The following is a 23,058-nucleotide window of genomic DNA, read 5'->3' as shown; positions in this document are numbered from 1 at the left end:
ACGGTTTCCTCCATCCTCAACTGCAGGTTTAAGTAACTGCAGGGAAAGCTTCACCACCTGAACCAGCTGAAAGTGAAGAGAGAGAAAAGCTTTGTAAGGAGAGCCCACACAAGGCTTGCTGTATCAGTCCTTTATTTGAAAGCAATGGTTCCATCTTTAGTAATCCTTGCCAGGACTCAGTAGCTGTCAAAGGGCCTGTTATCCCAAGGAGGTCAGGGGCCTTTGAGAGAATTATGTTTGCTCCACCAACCCGCTCCAGATTAAGACGGTCCATGGAGAGTGTCTCGGTCTACGGAACTAACAAAACCCTGGAGCCAGCACTGTTCATTAAGTGTAGCAGTTGATATCCAGTTGGTTGTGTACACACACACACACACCATATTTTGCATCAGCAACAACCCAAGATTTCCCGGCTAATTTGCATGGTCTGTTTCTTATGCTACCAACACATTCTGTGCTGCCGGCTTCACCGCAGTGCATGCACACCCACCATATTTATTGCCCTCATTCTTTTCAGCATTCCAACCCTCCCTCACCATTTTTTTTTTTCATTTGGAGCCCTCTTCTCCCAGCTTTATGTGCAAATGTCAGCAAGCCCAGCCATTTTCCCCGCCCTCTCCACATCACCTACACTTTCTCTTCCAAAGGTTCCACCTTCCTTGCCGCTGTTTGTTCATGACCCCTCCCCCTCCCCTCCCTTTCACAAACACACTTTCACTCTCAGCCAGGGTCATAAAAAATGCAGCAGCAATTTCTCTCCCACCTTTAAGTCTCTCAGCTTGCCATCAGCTGCACACAGCTGGCCCTCCCCAGCAAGTAAGATCTGGCCTTTAAAGTTCAGAGAGCCCAGAAGATGACGCAGGGATTGCCAAAGGCCAGCAGCACTGACACCTGCATTGTGTTTCACCTTTGGATGTCGACCTGCTTGACCTGTGAAGGCATCCACCAGCATGAGGCATTCTGTGCAGGTGGGCATGCTTGTGGGGCAGGAAGCCTGGCTCCTTTTCCACCTGGTCCTTCCACCAGGGTGACCTTTCTCATATTCAATGGTTATAAGACAGAGAGAGATTAAGAGAAAGAGAGAGACGCTTCTCTACGTTGCCCATTCTGTTGAGGAAGGGCTGTGGCCCAGTAGCAGAGCACCTGCTTTGCACACAGAAGGTCCCAGGTTCAATCCCTGATGGCATCTGCAGGTAGGGCTGGGAATGCCTGAAACCCTGCAGAAGCCTGCTGCCAGTCAGTGTAGACAATGCTGAGCTAGATGGACCATGCTTCGACTCAGTGTAAGGAAGATTCCTATGTTCCTATTCCTATTTTCACTGAGCTCTTTTAATTCCCAATGCCAGTGCTTCTCTAGCTATTATGTTCTGCCACCACTGTGCCAGGCACTGATTTCTTGAGCTCGTGAAAGTTCACTTCTCCAGCCCATCATACCTTTTGTTCCTTTGAAAGTGGGCAGGGAAAGTAGTAACATTTGTGGACTGAGGAAAAATATGGGGTGTCATCCTGGATTTCAGGTTTATATACTCAGGGTAGGGGTGAGGATTGGAAACCATCAGTAAATCATGTAATTAGCACTAATTAAGCAAGAGCCATAGCTCAGCTGCAGAACCCCTGCTTTGTGTGCAGAAGAAAGAGTTCAGTCCTTGGCATCTGCAGGTGGGACCCTCTGAAATCCTGGAGAGCCACTGCCAGAGTAGGCAGTCCTATGCTAGATGGAGAAACTGTCTGATTCAATACAAGACCAACTTTCTCTGTTCTTGCCTTCCTTCCTAAGAAAGTCATTTGACTTTCAGGAGGGTTCCTAGCAAACCTACATTGGCAGTCCAGGGGCTTTTGAAGCAGTTTTTCAAAGAATCCCAAAGGATTCTCTGATGTGCAGTTATTGCTATTGTGCTCATGCCCTGCTTCTGGGCTTCCCGTAGGCCTCCGGTTAGCTGCTGTGAGAACAGCATGCTGGATTAGATAAGCCTTCCCTTATGTTCCTGTGGCTCCTGCCACACATTCTCAAAATGGGTCTGTGAGAATGGCCTTGTACATGCCTCTTCCTAGCCTCTCACTGGGACTTGTATCACCCAAAGGCACCTTCAAGAGGGCCCCCCCTGTACCCTTTGGAATCATGGAGCATTCCACTGGCAGAATTTTGGGATCCGCCCTGCAAGTTCTCGCTTCACCACAAGGACATCTGACTGAAGAAGGAAACTGCTGAGAGACTCACACTGCAGGCCAGAGTCCTCTTACTCATGGCAAGCATGTGATTCCAGAGAGCGAATTCCACGGTGCTGCCTGTTTATAAAACTCTAATATCTGCTGCACTCTCTTAGAACCAAAGTGGATATGTCATACTGCACTTCTGATTTTCTATGGGTTTCTGTTCTGTTCCTGCACCCTCCTTTTTCTTTTCTTTTTTACTGGTTTGTAGCCCCTTGTGGTTGCTTTGAAAGTTGGGGATGCTCTGGGAAACAGTGTTTCTCCCTTTCCTCCTTTGCCCTTTTCCTAATGTAATGCAATGGGTTGGGTCCCCCCCTTCAAACTGTGGGTGCAACTTTCCTTCCTTAGGTCTTGTTCACTATCCCAAATAATGAGGGGTTTATTTGGGGCTGTAGTGAGCAATTAGGTTGTGTTTTTAAAGTGCTTGGAACGAACCAGAGTTAGCATAAGCATTATTATTGATTTTGAATCTGGGAGGCAAAATATGCCTTGTGAATATTTATGACTCCCTAACCATATTCCAGGAGTTCTGTCATCATTAACAGGCCTGTGGTAAACAAGATAGGAAGCCTTTGATCTTCATTAGGGGTAGGTGAAAGAGAGCAATGCAGTGTTTCTGTGGTTGAATGGAAAGAGAAACTAGCTGATGGTATACTACTGTTTTGTAGCACACCTACGTTTAGGGATGTTGTCAGCCCCTGGCATCTCCAGGCAGTTGCTGGAGCCCCAGAAAAGTCCACTGCTGACATATTCCTAGGCTTCCAGGCACCATTTCTGTTTTCAATTGTGTCTTAGAAGATGACTCATCTTCTTGGGCATTTTGAGGTGAAATGGCCATTGCCACAAAAAATGGGTGCTCATTCCCCACTCCCACACAATGGCCCCGATGTTGTGTAAACTTCCTCTCCCATCCCCCCCTGGGACCCACAATATAGCAAGGAAGACTCAGAGGAGAGTACAGGCTGGTTCACCCAAGGAAGATCTATTAGTACCTTCTCCCATGGCCTCCCGTGCCAGAAGAAGGATCCCTTTCTTTGGTCTCAGGAGTCATCAACAGTGCTTCCTCAGCCTTGCAGAAGCCAAAGGACACAAAATCACAGCCAACTCCTACAAGAAGGTGAGATCTTTTCAGGTTAGACAAGGCTTCTTCTCTTTGCTGATATAAAATCATACAGCAGATGCCATAGGAGGAAATAGGGCCACTATGAGCTGCCCATGGTCCTGACTTCGCTGACCCTTGCTTAAAGAGATGTGGCCTGACTCTATCCCAGAGGTTGGCAACCTAAGGGCCATGGGCCAGAAGCGGCCCATGAGGGTCGCTTAACTGGCCCATGAGCTGCCCCCAAACCAAGCCGCCTGCTCAGTGAGTCCCCGCACACTGCACTAAACCAGCGCGGCATGGGGACTCTCTTCCACAGCTCCAGAAATGGCTTCTGCACATGCCCAGATGCCAGACATTGCATCTGCGCATGTCCATGACTCTGGAAATCGCTTCTGTGCATGCCCAGGTGCCGAAAATTGCTTCTGCACAGGTGCAATTTCTGGCATCTGGGCATGTGCAGAAGTGATTTCCAGCACCGCAGACCTGCACAGATGCAATTTCTGACATTGCGCTGTGCCAGTCCGGCCCACGGAGGATCTCTGCAGGAGTGGTCAGGCCCATGCCCGGTAAGCCTTGCCAACCCCTGTCTCTATCCCTTTCTACTGAGAGCCTACAGAACAGGATGAGGGGAGGAATGGCTACTGCTACATAAATACGTTATAGTGGTGGCAGTTACTCACCTCAGTCAGTGTCCTTCTAGGAAACTGTTTGGAGGCAGGGTGCTGACTGGAGCTGCAAGCACCAACAAAGAACTCCTTCCCCCATGAATCCTAGGGTTGGGGGTCTACCATTGTAGGTAAGGAAGCCCATTGAACAGCACTTTGCTGAGAACCTTCTTAATCTCAGGGTTGTGGGTTTGAGCCCCACACTGGGCAAAGGGGGTTGGGTTAGATGGCCCTCATGGTCCCTTCCAACTCTACACTTCTATGATTCTGTGATTATCATACGCATGACTATTCCACAGGTGAGTTTTGCCTAGATCCAGGGATTCCCATTTGTAGTCCACACTTCCTCTAAGGAACTCAGGATTATCTTATTATAGACTCACAGAATCCCATGAAGATGGTTAGGCTGCTGAGAACAGAGCAGAGAAGCCAGGCCTCCATTCTTCACTTAAGACTGCCTCTCCATTGTGAGGTAGACCTCCATATACATGCATGGACTTTTTGTATCTTATTGCCTTTTTCAGCAGTCCTGCTTTATTGCACTGCATTTCCTCAATTATAGCAATTTGCTACAGTTTCATTTTGTGTTCTATGTATACACTGCTTTTAGGCAGGAATTAGCTGCTGAATCATAATTCAATCACTGAATATGAACAAGGATGAATCTGAGATGCACTGACAAAAGTTAGTATTCTGCAGGGCTTCCCCCCCCCCAGCCAAAATTCAGTTCTGGCACCTCTCAGGTGGGTGTCATTGCCATTCTAAGAGAACAAGTTCTGGCACCTCTTTTTCTGGGTTTTTGTGTTTCATCAAACATGATGTTTTATCCTGGATCTTTCTCTAGTTTAAACTAGAAAATAACATGTCTGAGAGATTTCATGGATCACATTGCAAAATAGGATGCATAATGGAGATCAATTTTTCTGCAGTGTTGTCTAGTAAGTGGAAGGTCCTGGGAGGTCAGATTGTCTCCCTCATTTTTGGTATTCTGCCACTGATTGAAAAATTTCTTGTTTTAGCCACCTGTCTGATCACTGCTGCTTACATTTCCTTGGGAATACTTGTAGAATTCTAATACTGTCTAACTCTCTGTTGGTTGTTACTTTGTCGATGTTTTAATCTGCTCTTTTGATCTTTTCCTGTTGTTGTTCTGATTGGATAATTGATACTAAATAAACTTGGTGTTAAACCTTCGAAGAATTGTGTCATAAACAATCAAAACAAGTCTCATTGTGATATTTGAGTGCTCAAGGGAAATATCACATGATGCAGAACGGTGTCCTGAAAATGCACACAAGCTCTCATTCCAACATCATTCCTCTTCCCTCCCCCTCCCCATTTCCTTTTGTGCCATGTCTTCTAGATTATAAGCCTGAAAGTAGGAGCTGCATTATTATTTATTGATTTGTAGGCGGTTCTGGAAGCCTTTCCATCTGTAAGGTCAGCAATAAATGATTTAATCTTCAAGCTAGATGTGACATTAGTTCATGTGCTTGCTTTCTTCAATAAATGTTCTTTCCTTGAGCACAGAATTGCTTCCTGAAAATTCATACCAGATTTCATTCTTGATATCTCAATGTTATGAACTAATGCCACACAGGCAAGTAGGTGAATTAAACCAAAAGGTCTCACTTATCTCAGCCAGTTAGTTTCTGAGTAACTGCAGGAATTTATCAGATGCTTTGCTGCTCTCACATGGCATAGTGTGAAAAGAGGGATGGTCCTAAGGTCCTGCAGCCATTGCGTGGTAGCAGAATGCCAAAGACTGGTTTGCTAGGGTAGGAATCTCCAGCTGCAGTATTCCTACTCCCATCAGCCCCAGCCAGCATGGCCAATTGCCAGAGATAGTCATTACGGGATGCTGTATACCAGCATCACCTGGAGGGCAACAGGCTCCAAAGCCCTTTGCTAGTGTCCTTTTATTGCCCCTCTGATTTCTCATTTCCCCACCGGCAGGAACTAAAGGACAAAATGGCAGAGCTGATGCCACTTATCCCTGTGCTGGATCAGTACAAGTCAGACACCCGCACCATCATGCAGCTGAAAGAAGAAGTGAGGAACCTTTCGGGCAGCTTGCTGCAGATCCAAGAAGAGATGGGAGCCTACGATTACGAGGAGCTCCAACAGCGTGTGCTGGTCCTGGAAGCTCGCTTGCATGCTTGCATGCAGAAGCTAGGTGGGTACTGGACTAAAACTGACCATTGCCTAGGTTGACTGGGGTGATGGTGGGTGAAGGTTAACAACCTCTGAAGAGCCACAGGGTCCTCATCCTTGCTCTGGAGCAGTGTTCTTCAACCTCGAGTCCCTCCGTGTTCCAATTACAGGTAGGTAGCCGTGTTGGTCTGCCATAGTCAAAACAAAATAAAAAATAAAAAAATCCTTCCAGTAGCACCTTAGAGACCAACTAAGTTTGTTCTTGGTATGTGTGCCTGCACACGAAAGCTCATACCAAGAACAAAGTTGGTCTCTAAGGTGCTACTGGAAGGATTTTTTTTATTTTTTTATTTTTTATTTTGTTTTCTCTCAGTGTTGTTGGGCTATATGGGGATGATGGGAGTTTCAGTTCAACAGTGTCCAGGGAGTTAAGGCTGAGGAACACTGTTCTAGTGCCTTTGTCCCCAACCCTACCATAGAATTGCTCTTGTTTGTAAGACAAAGGATAGTTATTGCTCATGCTTCCTGTTGTGGCTAAGAAAGAAATATCTGCACCAGGGGGTGGAGAATAGGTGGGGCGGGGCTGGAGCGTGTCCTGGGGACATAGCACACCACCTGTAGGGGCGTGACGTCCAGTGCGGGGGGGGGGCAGCTGTGATGGCACCCCACTGGGATCACGCTGCCAGGGGTGGTGCGGTCCCCCCCTCACTCCAATTCCTCCGCTAGTGAAAGGGCAGCTTACATTGTCTCAGCAAGAGAGTAGTGGCCATTTTAATCTTTTCCATGCTAATATGTCTGAAGAACTTTTCCTGCTAGTTTAGGCTAAATGTCTGCCTGGTCCAGCACCCTCTTTCTAACAGCAGCCAATCAGGTGCTTCTGTAAAACTTTCAAACAAGGGATGAGGAAAATAGCCCCCTGCTGTCCTTTGTATTCAGTGTCTAGTTCTCAGAGGCATAATATTCCTGAAAATGGAGGCTCCATTGTCTGTTGATAGAACTTTCCCATGCCATCCTGCCAATGAGGAGCCACTGTGCAAGTCAAAGATTGAAGGATGAAAGTAATTCTCCCCAGCCATATCTGTGTTGCAGCTTGCATGTAAAAGTCCCTCACAGAACTGAGTGTGGAAGGTAGATTTCCTTGGGGAATGCTATTAAGTTCCCCTGGCTTTAGAGTTGGAAAATCCAAAAAACAGAGCTGAGAGACCTAAAGCATCACATCCTGAGATGCTGAAATTTTATCAACCTCAGATTCTGGCAAGACATACAGATTGCCCCACAGGAATTGGCAATTAGATCTGTTCAGGAACATTCAAGGTATTTGTTTGGTTTTCCCTGGAGGGAAAACTCAGGTGGAGGAAAACAGAGCTTTGAACTGGGATCCTGAAATCTGGAGAAAATGAAGGCACTTTGACAGCACTTTGCACACAAATTTGTTTGTGAGCTGATTATCTGGTTTACGGATTAAGCAGACTGAGAGCTTGCCAGCTCTGAGCTGCATGTGGGTGACTAGTTCCTCTCTTTGCCTCGCAGCCGAGTTGAGGTAGGAAAACCCAGGCTCTATTATTATTGATGTTGTTGTTACAGCAGTCCTTGTGCAATGACACTTTACAAGCTTGAATAAAGCAGTGCCCTATTGTAAGCTTGGAAAACTTTAACACTAGGAGAATGATAACACATACATCTGTAACAAAATAAAGAGCAAAGGGGAGAGAAAAGACACCTGGTTGAAAACGGAAGCATCAGCCAAGTGCATTTTCTCCTAAGGCTGAATTTCACAGCCTGCAATCAAGCCAAATAACAGACAACAGAAGTGCACCCCAGCGATAGAGAGGACGGCAAATGCATTTAATAAAGGTGAACTAAGCACAGCATGTATCAACCCGCTTCCCCACCAGTCAGTACAATGGAGGTATTTTCTGTGCCTCCTCCACCTCCTCTCCCCTCCTCACTTGTTGTCAGCATCGGATGCCACTTGGCAAACCTTTTTGGAGTCATTTTTTTGGTGCCTGCAGAGTTGCTTGTTCCTTGCACTGCTTCTGGCTAAATTGGAGGAAGACTGGTCCTCCCTTTGCACCTGAGCAACCAAGGCCTGAAGTGGAAGGCTACACCCAGGTGAGCAAAAGCCTGTCATTGGATGGGAGGGCATCCAGGCTCTCACTACCAGACAAAGAACTCAAACTCCCAGCTCGGTTTCTGCCAGAGACTTTAATGCTTAAATCAGTGCAGGTACATGAGCAAGGCATGGTTACAAGGTATACCAGATGCGCAAGAGGATTAGGTACTTGGCTAGGTGCATGCTGAGTTGTTGATCCAACAGGCAGTGGTGTAGCATGTGTTGTTAGCACCCAGGGCAAGGCAAGGATTGCGCCTCCTAACCCCCTTGCAGGCATTGTTCGGGAGGCAACATGCAGACTTGACTGCGCCTTTAGTAGCTGCTGCTCATGGAGATTGCCTGCCAGTCGCCACGTTCACCCTCTCAGCTCGGTGAGCTCCCAGCAGGAGTAGCGGCTGGTGTTCCTTGATGGGCTTAGCAGCTGCTGCAGGTCTAAGAGGAGGGACAGAGAGAGCAGGCTGAGGCGCCAAGTGCAGCCCTTCCCTGGCCACCTTCCCTGGCCACGCAGTGTGTAGGCTGGTGCTGGTGGGTCCTGGGCAAGCAGACAGCTCTCCTCTCTGTGCTCCCTCTGTGAGGTGTGCACTTCACCCAAGGACACATACTGGGACGGAGACCCTTGGGAAGAACTGGTGCCGGCCAGGAAAAGTCAGGGCTCCAGCCAGCAGGAGTTCCACCTGAGGTGGGCATCCCTTTGCCGGCTATTGGGAGAAGGGGATGCCACCACAGCCCAGAGGCCTGGCCCAGCACAGCTCACCTACCTGCAGCTCTGGAAGGTGGCAGTCATGTGGCCTTGGCAAAGGGAGCCTGTCGTAGGGGTGCCAGGTTGTGCCCCCTCGGAATTCTGCACCCAGGACCGCAGCCTCCCTCACCCCCATGCTATGCCATGGCCAACAAGCAATATGCTTGTTGCACCTTCTTTTTGAAGGAGAGGAAGACATGGCACTTAGCATGGCAACAACCTGTGCCCCAAGACTGGGCAAGGAAGCAAGTACTCTTCTGGGTGGGCTGAGCTTGTAAGGTCTACTCATGAGGTGGAGCAGCTCAGCATCTCAATAGGCTCCTTCTCTGAAGGGGGCTCATCCCGGACAGGGGGAGGCACTGGGGGCAGTTCTATGTCAGGAGGGATCTGACTAGGGGTGTCCAGTTGCACCATAGCAGAACAATCCTCTGCTACCCCAATTGGCTGGATCAAGTTCAACATATTGAACTTGATAGTCTCCTTCTTTGGAGTCTCCTTCTTTGGAGGTAGTCTCCTTCTTTGGAGGTAGTCTCCTTCTTTGGAGGTCTTTAAGCGGAGGCTTGACAGCCATCTGTCAGGAATGCTTTGATGGTGTTTCCTGCTTGGCAGGGGGTTGGACTGGATGGCCCTTGTGGTCTCTTCCAACTCTATTTCCTGGATTTCTTTGGGTCTTGCCAACACTTCCTCCATTCCAGTAGGACTCCACCTCTCTGATCTCCCCCCCATTATTCCTCAGGATCAGGCCACCTCCTCCATGACACTTTCATATGAGGCTCATGACAGAGAGTACCCCAGCCTCAGAAGCTCACTTATGACAGAAAATGCGGAAATCGTACATGCAGGTATAAATTTCCCACTCATGAAGAGATGCCAGCGAGAAATCTAGGTTGAAACCCTTTCTCTCCCTGGGCAGGACGTTCTTCACATGAAGGAACTCCTCCAGCTGCACTTGGAGGTGGAACAGCCCAGGAAGGGCTGTACCACATGCTGATGTTGCATGTTTGAGCCGGGTGTAATGTGGGTAATATTGATAGAACCTTTATAAAGGGCAAAGCCAGTTCTGTGTGCTGAAAACTAAATGCAACCCATGGGGGTATCTGGAGCAAGTTCTTGCCTCTGTTAGCTGCTACACCATATGTTTTTCTTTTCCAGGCAGCAGCTGCCGTGAGCTCTCTTGGGCTCGTGAGCTCAGACTGTTTTGCTGCACTGCTGATACCTTGCGAATAATAATCCGGGTGTCATGTGGGCCTTACTGCTGTGCTGAACAGAAAATAAAAGATGCGGAGATGTCAGAATATCACTAGGGTGCACTTATCAGAGGGGCAATTCAGATGAGTCACCACACATCCAGCTTGCAATGCAACTCACATTTACTGCTTTACTGCAAAGTACTGGGGAAATGGGTGGAAGAGAATCCGCAGGGCAAATGTGCATCTTCATTTGCGGCCTGTGGGTTCTGCTGCTGATTCAGTGGTATGGTTGCTTAACCGAGAGCAGAATTATCACAGAGCATACAGTGCACAGTCTGGACATATTGAACTCATTCAAATATGGCATTGAATAATTCTGAATGCTTTTGGAATTCTACTTTGAGAGGTTGTGGTTTTCTAAATCAGAAAAAAAAATGTTTTGTTCAAGTTAAGCCAACAATGTTGATCATGCAGTGAAATCAGTGCTGAAGTAAGGCTCAGGGTTTTTTTGGGCAGGAACTCAGGGGAACTGAGTTCCCTTAACCTTTTAAAATTAAATATTTCCCCCCCTGTGGTGGCTGGAATGGATATACACCCAATGCCTGAGCCAAAAATCCATCTATATCTGTAATCAATAAAGTTGTGGCCTTTTCTAATCCAGACCATTGCCTGCTTGAGTTTATTAATCATTTACATTTAGCCACTGCATTGGGGGTTGGGGGGTTGGGGTGGCACTGCAACTGGTCCCAAACAAACAAACTTTTGTTCCCTCACAAAAGAACCGTGATTTGTCCAGGGCTGCTCAGGGATCCCATAGCCAAGAAGGAATCTGAACTTGGGTCTCAAGACAAAAATCTACCTGGTTTTTCCTTGGCCAATGAGACCTGCTTCCAGCTTTTCCCTTCTCACATGTCCTCTAAGCCTCTCATCCCTCTCTGTTTTGTACTTCAGGGTGTGGAAAGCTGACAGGGGTAAGCAACCCCATCACCATCCGGGCATCAGGCTCCAGATTTGGCTCTTGGATGACGGACACCATGGCCCCAAGTTCTGACAGCCGGGTGAGTGCATGAGAGACGAAATTCCCCTAGGCTCACTTATTTAGAATCAAGGTTGAATTGCTCTCAGGAGACTCTGGAGCGGCTCGTAAGCGGGGTTGCTGGCTTGTACGTCAACAGCCCACAACCCAGAAGCTCAATGTTTTGTTTGAACCTAGCACAAATATAAATTAGACTAAACTCACAGATTTTCCCAGGTTGTTTGATTTTAATGAGTGAAACCTGACTAAATGAGCACAAACCTTCTAAGTTTTGAGACTGTACCAAACACATGGCATAAAGCCATCTGTCCGGGTTGTGGGATAGAAGATTAGCAAAAGGCAGAGGGGAGAAAATGGTGCTAATTAACAGGGGCAGGGTCAGGGCTCAAGGGTAGAGCATCAGCTTTGCGTGTCCAAGATTGGAGGTTTGAGCCTCAGCAACTCCAGGAAAGGCTGAGAGAGATTCCCGGCCTGAAATCCTGAATGCTGCTGCCAGTCAGTGCGGACTATACCGAGCTAAATGGACCAACGGTATGACTCTGCATAAAGCAGCTTCCTATCCTCCTAACATCTTAGAAGAGAGGAGAACTCTTGCCACCACTTGACATTGGACTTGGAGGTGCGGTATGGGAGTATCATGCTCTACTACTTCTGATAGTAATCTCAAGTGGCCCAGAACCCCTTTCCTTTTCTGTTCCTCAGATTATTCTGGTGGTGGGCTGTAGTCACAGCTACACCATACATTTAAAGCACTTTTATACCACTTGTACAGGCCTGGTTCTCCCTTCCCTGCCCAAGAATCCTGGGACCTGTAGTTTAAGGGTGCTGTGAATTATGGCCCTGTGAGGTGTAAACTACAGCTTCCAGGATTTAAAGCACTTTAACACCCTTGGTTCTTCCCCCCCCCCCCAATCCTGGAACCTGTAGTTTGATAAGGGTGATGCAAATGATAACTGTGAGGAGCAAACTACAATTCAGAATTTTTTTGTGGGGGAGCTATGGTATAAATGTGCTTTAAATGTGTGGTGCAGACATAAATTGAGAGGGGGAAATGGCCCAGTGGCTCAGCAGTGGAGGTACTGTGGACAAGATTGAGATTTTATCTCAATTGAAAAGGTGAAAGGTTTATACAATCTGTTGAGAAGTCAGAGGATTATCCCACCTTCAGATGCATCCCCAATTATCAACCTTTTTTTGTAAAAAAGGGGTTTGGGAGTGGCCTGGAAAACAGAGCTTCCTCCTGTCTACATAGCTCTAAACTCTCTTTTTCTTGGACACACTGAAATCTGACAGAGTAGCTGGCTGTTTAAACAAACACAGTTTTCCAACATAAGTATGGGGTGACTAAGTCAGCATCTTTTATAACTTAATTTACATTGGTTTTGCAGTTCAGCTTAATTGATGCTCTGTGAGAAATGTATGGGTTTGAAAGTGGCCAATGTGGTCCCTTGGAAGTTCAGAATCCCTATTGTAGGCAAAATTGAAAAATGGGATAGCAGAAATGTTAACGGTTGGAAATTAGTCTGGTAATAAGAAGCCTAAGCATAGGAGAGAGAGGCATTGTTTTTAAACTCTCATATATGTGAAGCCGTTTAAGTGATGTTGTGTGGCTGTCCCTGTGCTCCTCTAGGAGATAGGGCAGGACTACAATCTTAGTGTCATCACTTATAATGAGAATTATAGTAAATTGAGTATAATGAAAATTATGAGTAAAATATTTTCCGCTGAATTTGAAACTTAATTTATCTGCTGAAACTTAATTTGTCTCTCCAGTTTCACATAAGATTTATAGCATTGGATTTGCAGAATTAAAAAGATACCATCCCTTGCAGCATTTAAACTGGAACCTTATTGTAATGGCTTGGGTCTCTCCCACACACACGAGACGACTCTGGCAGTTAGTTATTTCAGATTTATTAGTCAAATCAAAAGTTCCCAGTCGGAGCTCATCCTCAGAAAGCACAGTTGCCAGAACTAAGTTCTGCCCTCTTTCCCCCCAACAGGAAAACCCCCCACCCTCTCTTCCTGTCCTTTTCGCGCTTCTCGGACAGTCTCGTGAGATTTTGGAGAGGGCACTCCCTGTGTTGCTGCGTTTGTGTCACTGTCTGAGCTGACAAGTTGCATTCTTTCACTCTGGCTCTCTCTTCCGTTTTTTTTCCTGTGCCAAGAGATCAAGTTGCAGCCGCTCCCTGCTGCTTCTCCCTCCCCTCTGCATTTCACTCTTACCTGTTCTCTCTCTGTGCCTGCGTTCTCATTCCCTGTCAGTGAAGGAACGGAGCTGACACTTATATGTATTGATTAAGACTGCCCCAGCAGGCTGGGTTCCCCTCTTTATCTTCTACAAAATAATGAGGTAACAGACTGTATTGTAAACATGAAAAATGTAACATTTACTTACATAATAGTGTTGCTCAGGACTCAGCAGAGAGCAATTAGAAATACAAGACAGGCAAAGCCACTTCTAAATTACTTTAAAAATATGTGGTTGAGATTGAAGATGGTGCTTTGGCTTGGGAGAGACCCTGCCTCTTATCCCTATAGCTGCATGACGAGAAAAAGGCTGTTCCTCAGGTGGGAGGAAGTTCAAAAAATTAAGAGCCATTATATTTTTCCTGCTTGTGCAAGTAGAAGACGTTACCTCATAAGAGTGCCCTCTAGGAATTCAGGAACCCTATGAGTTTTAACCCCTTCATATTCCTGTTTAGAAAAACATATTGGTCGTTTTGACTGAAGCTTTCCCCACAATTCTGTGGTCTTAGTTATTTGGGTCAATCAGAAGATCTGTCTTGGGGATTATTCCACTTTGTGGAAGGGGGGTTGAGTAGATGACAATATGGTACCTTCCAATTTTGTAATTCCAGTGTATCGTTCTACTTGCTTCTTTGTCTTTCAAGTTGCATGTAAAAGAAGCTTTATCTCCACTTCATACAAGAACATGTGAACTATGGTCAGTAGTCTCTGGGTGAATGTAGCAGCTGAGGGTTCCCACGGCTGTGATAGCTACCAGCACTACCTCTCACTACTAGTTCACTTTCCCTCCTTGCTGGGAATTGGGCAGGAACTGTGAATGTGAATTTCAGTCAATACAAACCCTTATAAACTTTTACAGGATCACATATTCCCAGTTTTCAAGGACTTGGCAAAGTCCTGTGGCTCCATAGCAAAGGATTTATTGAGAAGAAATCCAAACAGGCTCCCCTCCCTTCCACCCCAGCTCTGCAGAAGACACCAAGGAGGGGAACTTTGTCTGATCATCCTCCAAGTGTGAAATCAATCTTGCCCACCTCTTGCTATCACAATGCTTCTTCAGTTATTAAAAACTACTCAAGCGTTTGATCAGCAGAAAAAGAGTGAAAATGTGTTTTAACTCTGTAAATTAAAGGAGAGAAAACATTTAATAAAACAAGCATAAATCATCCATAAAGGTTGGGATATGTTTACTCAGTTTTTGCAGTTGAGCTTCTTGGCATGATAAAGCAGAGGGAAACAATTGGGAGACAAAATTTGGATGGCAGAAAGCCCATGATGAATGAGTTACTTGGCCAGAGTTTACAAGCAGCATTCACAGACTCGGTATCTTCAGTTAATAGAGCATAGGTAACAGAATGGGCTTGATAGCCCAATCAACTGATTCAGTACAGGCAGTGGGGCCGGGGGGGGGGGGTTATGTATGCATTGGTGGCTGGTGCCCATTGAGACTGGTAGGGCAGAAAATCAACAGTCGGCAAAACCAGTAATGGGCAGAGCCAACTATTTCTAGTTTGTCTCCATCCTCCTCCCAGTAGAGACAAAGGAAGTAGAAGCTGACAGTCAGTGCCACCTCCAAGATTGGTTGTAAACTGGTGGAGCAGCACCCCATTTGGCCCAATGGGACCTTGAGCCCTCAAACCGCACATTTGCCTCTGAGACCCCAAGCCACACATTGCCATCATGGCTGTGTGGTGGTCAGCTTGGTTACCATTTTTCTCTTGAAAAGTACATAGAGCTGAAGGGGGAAGTTGGAAGAGTGACAACCTTCCCCACTTCCAGTTTCAGCTCTGTGTGCTTTTTCAAGACTCAGATTAATTCTTCTGGATATGACTTTTACCCAGATCCATTGGAAAAGTGATGTGTTTGTGCACACACTTTCTCTCTTTTATGATCTGGGTAGGGGAATTAGAAGTGACCAGAGTGGGTGGTACCCATGGCACTTGCTCAAAAATCAAATGTACCCATGGGCCTAATAATACAGGTTGGCAGCCCCGGGATTCCAGAGTGTGAGGATTAATGAATCCAGACTAGCTTTCTCCAAGAGATGCTGGTTCTCTGTATTCTAGGGTGGCATGCTCCAAAAAGGATTTTATTTCCTAAATATATAGATTATCACCAAGAACAAGTAGCATTGCATGTATTCTGCACATGGACAGGCTAACCATATAGCTGACTGGGCAGTCTACCCATAGGCTGGCTGGCTGGTAGTGGACTCATGTCCTGGACCAATGCATGCTGGAATTCATGAAGACAGATCTCCCATGGCTGCAATGGCTGAGTTGTGGCTAGTAGCCCAGATCACTTTAAACATGGACATAGGCTAGGGATCACATGGAATCTAGGCTTCCTGTCCAACTTCCACTGCCATCTCAAACTCATGTCTGTCTTGGCAGTGTAGATACCCTAGGATGAAGGGGACACTTTGTAAATACTAGCTACTGGAAACCACAGGAGAGGAGAAGGCTGTTTTGCTCAAATTCTGCTTCTGGGTTTCCCACTGGTATCTGGTTGACCACTGTGAGAACAGGCTGCTGGATTAGGTGGGTTATCGGCCTGATTCAGCAGGACTCTTCGTATGTTCTTATCACCCAGATGAGTCACAAATGAGGCCCTAGAACTGGAATGTCAAGATAGTCTAAACTAAGAGGATACACCAGTCCTTGGAAGGAGAAGGCAAGATAGAAATGTGATCAGTAACTGGGAAGTTACATGAGAGACTGGATTCCTGGTTGAACTGGAATTAGAAAAGGATTTCCCCTTAGGCAGAGCTGGGCACATTGTCTACTACCCTACATAGCCTCTTTGGATTTAACCAGCTCTCTCTTGAGATATTTCCGCCAGGAACACTATTCTAAAACCTGACATATGTAACAGTTAAACAATAATTCCAGGTTTCAGGGGACTCTCAGCAAGTGCTCCCGTTGGACCCCCTCCAACATCAGTGGGCCCCTTGCCACTGTCAACTGCAGTAGGTGTCTCTGAAACACCATTTAAAATTTCCCACAGTGCCCCTGAAGCAAGTGGTGCTCCAGAGCAGTCTTTTCCAACCTCATGCCTTCCAGATGTTATAGAATCATAGAGTTGGAAGAGACCACAAGGGCCATCCAGTCCAACCCTGTGCCAGGCATCCAGTCCAACCCCCTGCCAAGCAGGAAACACCATCAAAGCATTCCTGACAGATGGCTGTCAAGCCTCCGCTTAAAGACCTCCAAAGAAGGAGACTCCACCACACTCCTTTGTTGTTGGACTACAATGGCCATTGAGCATGGTGATTAGGACTGGAGTCCAGCAACACCTGGAGGGCACCAGGTTGGGAAAGGTTGCTCCAGGGCATTATGGGGAATTTAAAGTGGTTGTTCATTGACCTAGCATTGGGATAACAGGGGAGGAATTAACACTGGTGGATCCCCAGCAGTTATCTGAGGGTGGTGGGTGCTGAGCTGGCTAATTTTAATGATCAACTCAAATGATCAAGCTGCAAACCATAGTTTTTGCACTCTCAGTCTTCAGTCCCATCCAATTAACTTCTGGTGATAATGCAAACTTTCTCAGCATCTTCTTTCTTGTTGACAGTTGGCTCCAGGGGACTTGGAAAGCAGGCATGTTGTATGTCTGGCTGTATCTCTCCCCCTCCCACTATGCCTTTCCTTTTGAGTGAATTATATTTTAAATTTCAAAAGGTAGCCCTGAGCTTTGGAGAGAGGGGGAGGGAGAGGGGGAGAGGGGGAGGGGGAGGGATCCAGTTTAGGCACCAAACACAGCTAATCCGATGCAGGGAGATGTCAGCTGCTCCATCAAATGGGCTTAATTGTTTAAAGAAGAATGAAAGGGGAAGAGAAAGGCACAGATCCCTGGGGCTGCTCTGCTGAGCCCCAGTGTTAGGCAGAGAGCAAAGAAGCCTCCGGCAAAGTTTATACACTCAAGGCTTCCTGTCTCCTTTGCCAATGTTTGAAGCAAACAGTGGAGCTCTCCAATCTGGCATCTGGTCAGGGCCTGTGAGAGCTGCTGATGAGCATGTTAATGGTCTGGACCAATTGTGCAGCTGACAATGAGCCGAGATTGGAAGGATGTACTGCTTGGGCTTCAAAAGTGCTTGCCAAGTTGCTGTGATGCAGAAGGCAAGGGGCATTTGCAGGGGACTGCCATTGGGTCCCACTATCTAACTGCCCCTTGCAACCCTCACTACCAGGTTATTTTTCACCATCTCCCACCACAAGCTTATTCTCCGAAGGAAAAACAGAGAGGGAGCTATGAAGGCAAGCTACAGTGAAAGACTCGGCAGGCAAGGAGTGGGTTAAGCAGAACCTGTTCTCTCCTGCACATTCCCCATCCTGCATTGTGACTATGAGCTCCATCCCAGGATGTCAGAGATCTACACTGGGGTGACTCAGCTTGTGATCAGCACTTGTGCTGACTGCCCAGAGGTCACATTTCAGAGATGGTTGCCATCTTGCGTGTGGCACCAAGGGCAGTTGAGTATCCTAGCTGGAAGGAGGAGCTTGCTCCACAGGTGCACCAGTGTCCTGTGCTGGAGCAACCTCGTGCACCCTCTGAGGATCAGAGGGAGGGAAGGAATGCCTAGATCTGGGTCTGCACAATACTTGGGGCCTTTTCCAGTGAAGTGGTCTGAGCAAGGGCTGTGACAAAATCTTAGAGAAGATACCAGTAGTACAAGCTTTTAATATTTGATAGATTGTTGTATTTTAACATACTGTTGGAAGCTGCCCAGAGTGGCTGGGGAAACCCAGCCAGATGGGCGGAGTATAAATAATAAATTATTATTATTATTATTATTATTATTATTATTATTATTATTATTATTACTACTACTACTACTACTACTACTCAAGGTACCCCTGTGAAAGCAGTGCTGAGAAAGATACAACCAGAGGGGGATTGTGAAGAAGGAACCAGGGGAATGATTGCAGATACTAGAAGTGTGCAACAACCAGAGGATTGCAAAGCACTGAGCAGCAATGCTCCGCCTTCCAGGCTTCTAGCTAATCTGGTTCCCCAAGGGGTGGAGCTGACGTTTTAACTGTTTGTGTGCTGTCTGCAGTTTTGCTTCCCATTTGCTATCATTGCAGATCACATCTGATCCTTCAACTGGCCCAAGTGTGGCAGTTGTAGCAGTTTTTCTCAACTTTGCATGAAAAGCTGCATGTATCAAAATTCTTTCTTCTACACAGCTGCTGTACAGAAGTACAGAAGTGCAACGAAGGGTTTCCTCCTTTGTGCCTGGGGGCACCTTCTGTGCAGCTCCCCATGCAAAGGCCATGCTCCCATCCTCTTCCCTCACCTGCTGCATTCAGGGAATACATTGCTTTAGGAACAGGCACCTCTGGCCATTTGGGTCTCTCAACTACTGCATTCTTCAGTTATGTTATCCACATTTAAAAAGCACTCATGAAAATTCATGAGCCTTTTAGTGCTTTTAGAGCCTTTTCTAATATACACATTTTAGCATGCAACTTTTGTGTAATAAACAGGGGTCATCTTTGCTAGCAGTCTAATGCATTTTATGTATTATTTTTGCTAATCCATAAGCATTTTTATGCATACTTTCTTCTAAATGATGCATTTTTGGACATATTTGGCTGGAGACTGCATTGAAAAACTTAAGGATGGGGGGTGAGATGTAGGTCATAGGAGCCAACTCTTCAGCCCCCCCCCAATAAAATATTTGAGGCGGCCAAGCCATCTAAAGTTGATGGGCATTGCCATTCACATCATGAGATTGATTATGCAGGACTAGGCTTACCTGCCCCCCCCCAAATATTTTATTCAAGTTGGCACCCCCTGATGTAGGCATGAGGGAGAAGTGTGCATTTAGAAGGGTAGTTGTGTCTTTGGTTCTTTATTGTTCTGGGGAAGTGCAAATGAGATAATTTCTCATTACAATGCAGACTGAACCAAATTTCCTCCCCCCACCCCCATCACTGCAAGGTCTCCTCTGACTCCATGCCCCTTGATGGCCATCATCTCAATTACAGGCTGATTATTTGTGAACTGTCAACTCCTTTTCTTGAAAGGTTTGAAGCCTCCCAGTTTGTTGGGCGTTGAGTCTGATGCCTCCCCACCCACCCATCGCTCACTGTGCCAATCCCTGATCCCCATAAATGAGACAGTGCCATTTTGTTCAATATGTGCATCCACCTCCTCTGTCTCTCAAAGGCTGAACAGGATGCAATTTGGCTTTGCTGCAGCCTAACCCCCATTCAGTTTACTGTCCATGGAAGGTGCTTGCTGAGAGTACAAAGATCAATCCATCTCCTTTTATGCTCAGCCTTCCTTTGTGGAGACAGGGGCGGGTAGCAGTGTCCCAGGTGCGAGGCAGATTTGTAGATCAGATGTTTGTTTTTCAAATCATCTCCAAATATAAAAGGAGCCGAACCAATCATCAGATCTTCTGGAGAGCAGGCACATCCAACATCAAGTAGGCTACTAATGAGTATAAAAAACTGGCAGTGATCTACCACATTCCCCCATTGTCATTCTTCAACATAAACATACTCTCCCCACCCCTCTTAGCACGTACTTGCTGTATTTATTTTAGACCCCTCCGGGACCAGAGCCACAGCTAGGTGACCTTACGGCCCTGGCATAACCATCCAGATTGTGCCCCCTAGCCACGGACAAATTACCGGTAGCTCTTCTTTCCACCTCTCCTCCAACCACCCCCTCTCCACCTACGTTCAGTCTCATCCTCCAATGTTGGCATTACTTTTAGTATTTTTACACTGTCCACCCCCACCCCTATTTCTTTTTTTCCTACTTCCTCTCCTTATTTCTTTTTATCCTGCTCTCTCTCATCCACTTTCTTCCTCTTCTCTAAAATGATAATCCTAACAATAATACTAGAAAATGTTGGAAGCTGCTGCCAGTGGCCATGCCAGATGAGGGGCACAGAAGGGCAAATTTTATTTAGAGGTGGGCAAGTTGTGTCCCACATCTTTTGATGTTGCAAAGAAAAAATGATAGTATGCATTAAGGACAGGAGTCCAGCAATTTAGGAGGCAAGTGGGGAGGGCTGTATCCTTGGGGTGGGGGTGGGGGGTGATTTCCTCCCTCTGGCACTGCCATGGCTCTTGCTGGTGTGCTTGAAGTGTGCCCTGTCTGGCTCTCAAAACACCCACCAGCTGAAGAAAAGTGGACTACATCCAGGTAGGCAGTCTCCAATGAACACATAAACACAACCACATGTTGTTATGTGAAATGTGACTTTTTGGGTGATGTGTTTCTGATGAAACCAATTAACAAAGAGCTTTTCAAGAGCATATTAACACTTAGAACCCTGGAACGAGATCAACACTTCCCTTCAAATCTTTTAACAGCGGCATGGATGGCACTTTCGCCTGCCCCTTTGGGTGGCTTTCGCTTTCGAACCTTAGCTTCTAATTTCCAGTTGATTACTTAATTGTGGACAGCATGTGAAAAGCGCCAATTTTTCAAGTACAGTCAGGGGCGGAGGTGATCTACGAGAGTGATCGCAGTCGACCTGTTGGGCAATCCTGCTCTAGAGTAGCACCAAATTTATCCCAATTTAAATTTCTGATTATTATTATTTATCAGTTATTTTTTCCAATGAAAAGTCTCAACGTGACTTGACAAAGTAAAATACAACACATAAAAATAATTTTAAACCAGAAACATTTAGCACAATAATGATACAAAATACATGAAATGCTCAGCCAGCAGCATATTAATGAGAGAGTACTATTCACGCCATTAAAAGATTGGCACTGCCATAGGAGGTAACATTAATTCAATAAAAAGCTGGGTAAACAGAAAGGACTTAGCCTGATGCCTAAAAACTGACAATGAAAGCACCAAGAGTGTCTCATTGAACATAGCATTCCACAGGCAGGGGCTGTTAGCAGACATTGCAGCTTGGGTTAATTAGATTGAAGTACAGAATTCATTTACAATTTCTGGAGTTCAAAGATTTTATTCATGCAATAACTAATTACAGGATGAGTGGAGATGAAAGGAAATAGCAAAGCATCTTGTCTGGAGAGAAAAGCAAACAAAATGGCTCAGCTGTTATGGCTGGAGTTAAATTAAATAGAGAGATTACAGTGCCCTCTGGTCATTTAAAGCAACAAATGCATTAACTAGAAGCTTGAGAAGGAAATGTGCCTGCTTTCTTCCAACACGGGCCACCACTAGAAAGGCCTCTTCTTGTGCATCTCCCTTGGGTGGTACTCACAGAGAAGAGCCTCTGATGAAGACCTTAGGGTCTGGGCTGGAAATTTAAGTGGGGTAGATGATGCCCTCTTTTTCCATTTAGATTTTCAGCTTTGGACCTCAAAATACCTGTTCTTCCTATAGCTACACTGAAGTGATCTGGTACAGAGTAATCTCAGCAGAGCCCATTCTAATGCCCCTTGTGCTCTTCCTCAGGTCTGGTATATGGATGGCTACTACAAAGGCCGTCGTGTCTTGGAATACCGTACACTCAATGACTTCATCACAGGCCAAAACTTTGTCCAGCACCTGCTGCCTCATCCCTGGGCTGGCACCGGCCACGTGGTCTTCAATGGGTCCCTCTACTACAACAAGTACCAGAGCAACATAGTGGTGAAGTACCATTTCCGTTCGCGGAGTGTGGTCGTGCAGCGCAGCCTCAACACTGCTGGCTACAACAACACCTTCCCCTACTCCTGGGGCGGCTTCTCAGACATCGACTTCATGGTGGACGAGAATGGGCTCTGGGCAGTCTACACCACCAACCAGAATGCTGGCAACATTGTAGTAAGCAGGATGGACCCTGTCACACTGGAGATTCTCCGTAGCTGGGACACCGGCTACCCCAAGCGGAGTGCAGGCGAATCCTTCATCATCTGCGGGACCCTCTATGTGACCAATTCACACCTGGCTGGGGCTAAGATCTATTTTGCCTACTACACAAACACTTCTAGCTATGAGTACACGGATATTCCCTTCCACAATCAGTATTCCCACATATCCATGTTGGACTACAACCCCCGGGAGAGGGTCCTCTATACCTGGAACAATGGCCACCAGGTCATCTACAATGTGACTCTTTTCCATGTCATCAAGACTTCAGGGGAGTCATAATCCCATAAGCAAAGAGGCCTCAGCAATCTCTAAGTTGTCATTTTTGTTCATTTTCTCTCTTATCCTTGTGGGTTGGGGAGGTTGGGGAGCACTGCGACCTGCAAACTCAGTGGCCTGGGAAAACACTCCGCGATGCCATTATTTCTACATAATAAAGCAAACAGATTTCTTCTTTCTCTTTCTCTCTCTTTCTCTCTTTTCTCTCTTTCCTGTGGTTGATGACGCATGGATCTGGTTTGGGGCTTCTTTTGGGGGGGGGCTATTTTTTATTTTTGTATTGATTTTATTTTATTTATTTATTTACCGGTGGCAAATAAAGGCAATCTCGTTGAGGTTAGATGGAGTTTGGGCCCTTCTTGGTTCAATGAATGACTTGGGTGCTGGGAGATATTCAGGGTTCTAACTGGGGGGTATGGTCATTGGCTTTGAAAACAGAGATCCAGCCATTCCCTTTGAAAGCTCTAAGGAAACGCAAGAGGAAAACCTTCCCTGGGAGGTTGTGAGCTCCAGTTCTGCA

The 23,058-nt window shown here is 46.4% G+C and overlaps 1 protein-coding gene across 3 annotated transcripts in view; it reads left to right on the top strand.

The window, feature by feature from the left end:
- The window catches only part of OLFM2 (olfactomedin 2), a 170,660-nt gene extending 147,943 nt beyond the window's left edge, over positions 1 to 22,717 (top strand). For all 3 annotated transcript variants that reach the window (XM_033136633.1, XM_033136617.1, XM_033136626.1), the window contains exons 4-6: positions 5,935 to 6,154; positions 11,126 to 11,232; positions 21,864 to 22,717. In XM_033136633.1, the coding sequence (XP_032992524.1) occupies positions 5,935 to 6,154; positions 11,126 to 11,232; positions 21,864 to 22,541 (1,005 nt within the window). In that variant the 3' untranslated portion in view covers positions 22,542 to 22,717. The remainder of the gene's footprint in view (positions 1 to 5,934; positions 6,155 to 11,125; positions 11,233 to 21,863) is intronic.
- Positions 22,718 to 23,058: the final 341 nt, after the last annotated feature.

This window comes from Lacerta agilis, chromosome 2, assembly GCF_009819535.1.
Source record: "Lacerta agilis isolate rLacAgi1 chromosome 2, rLacAgi1.pri, whole genome shotgun sequence".
Taxonomy (NCBI): Eukaryota; Metazoa; Chordata; class Lepidosauria; order Squamata; family Lacertidae; genus Lacerta; species Lacerta agilis.
The sequence above is the reverse complement of the archived record's forward strand: the minus strand, read 5'-3'. Positions and strand labels throughout refer to the sequence as shown.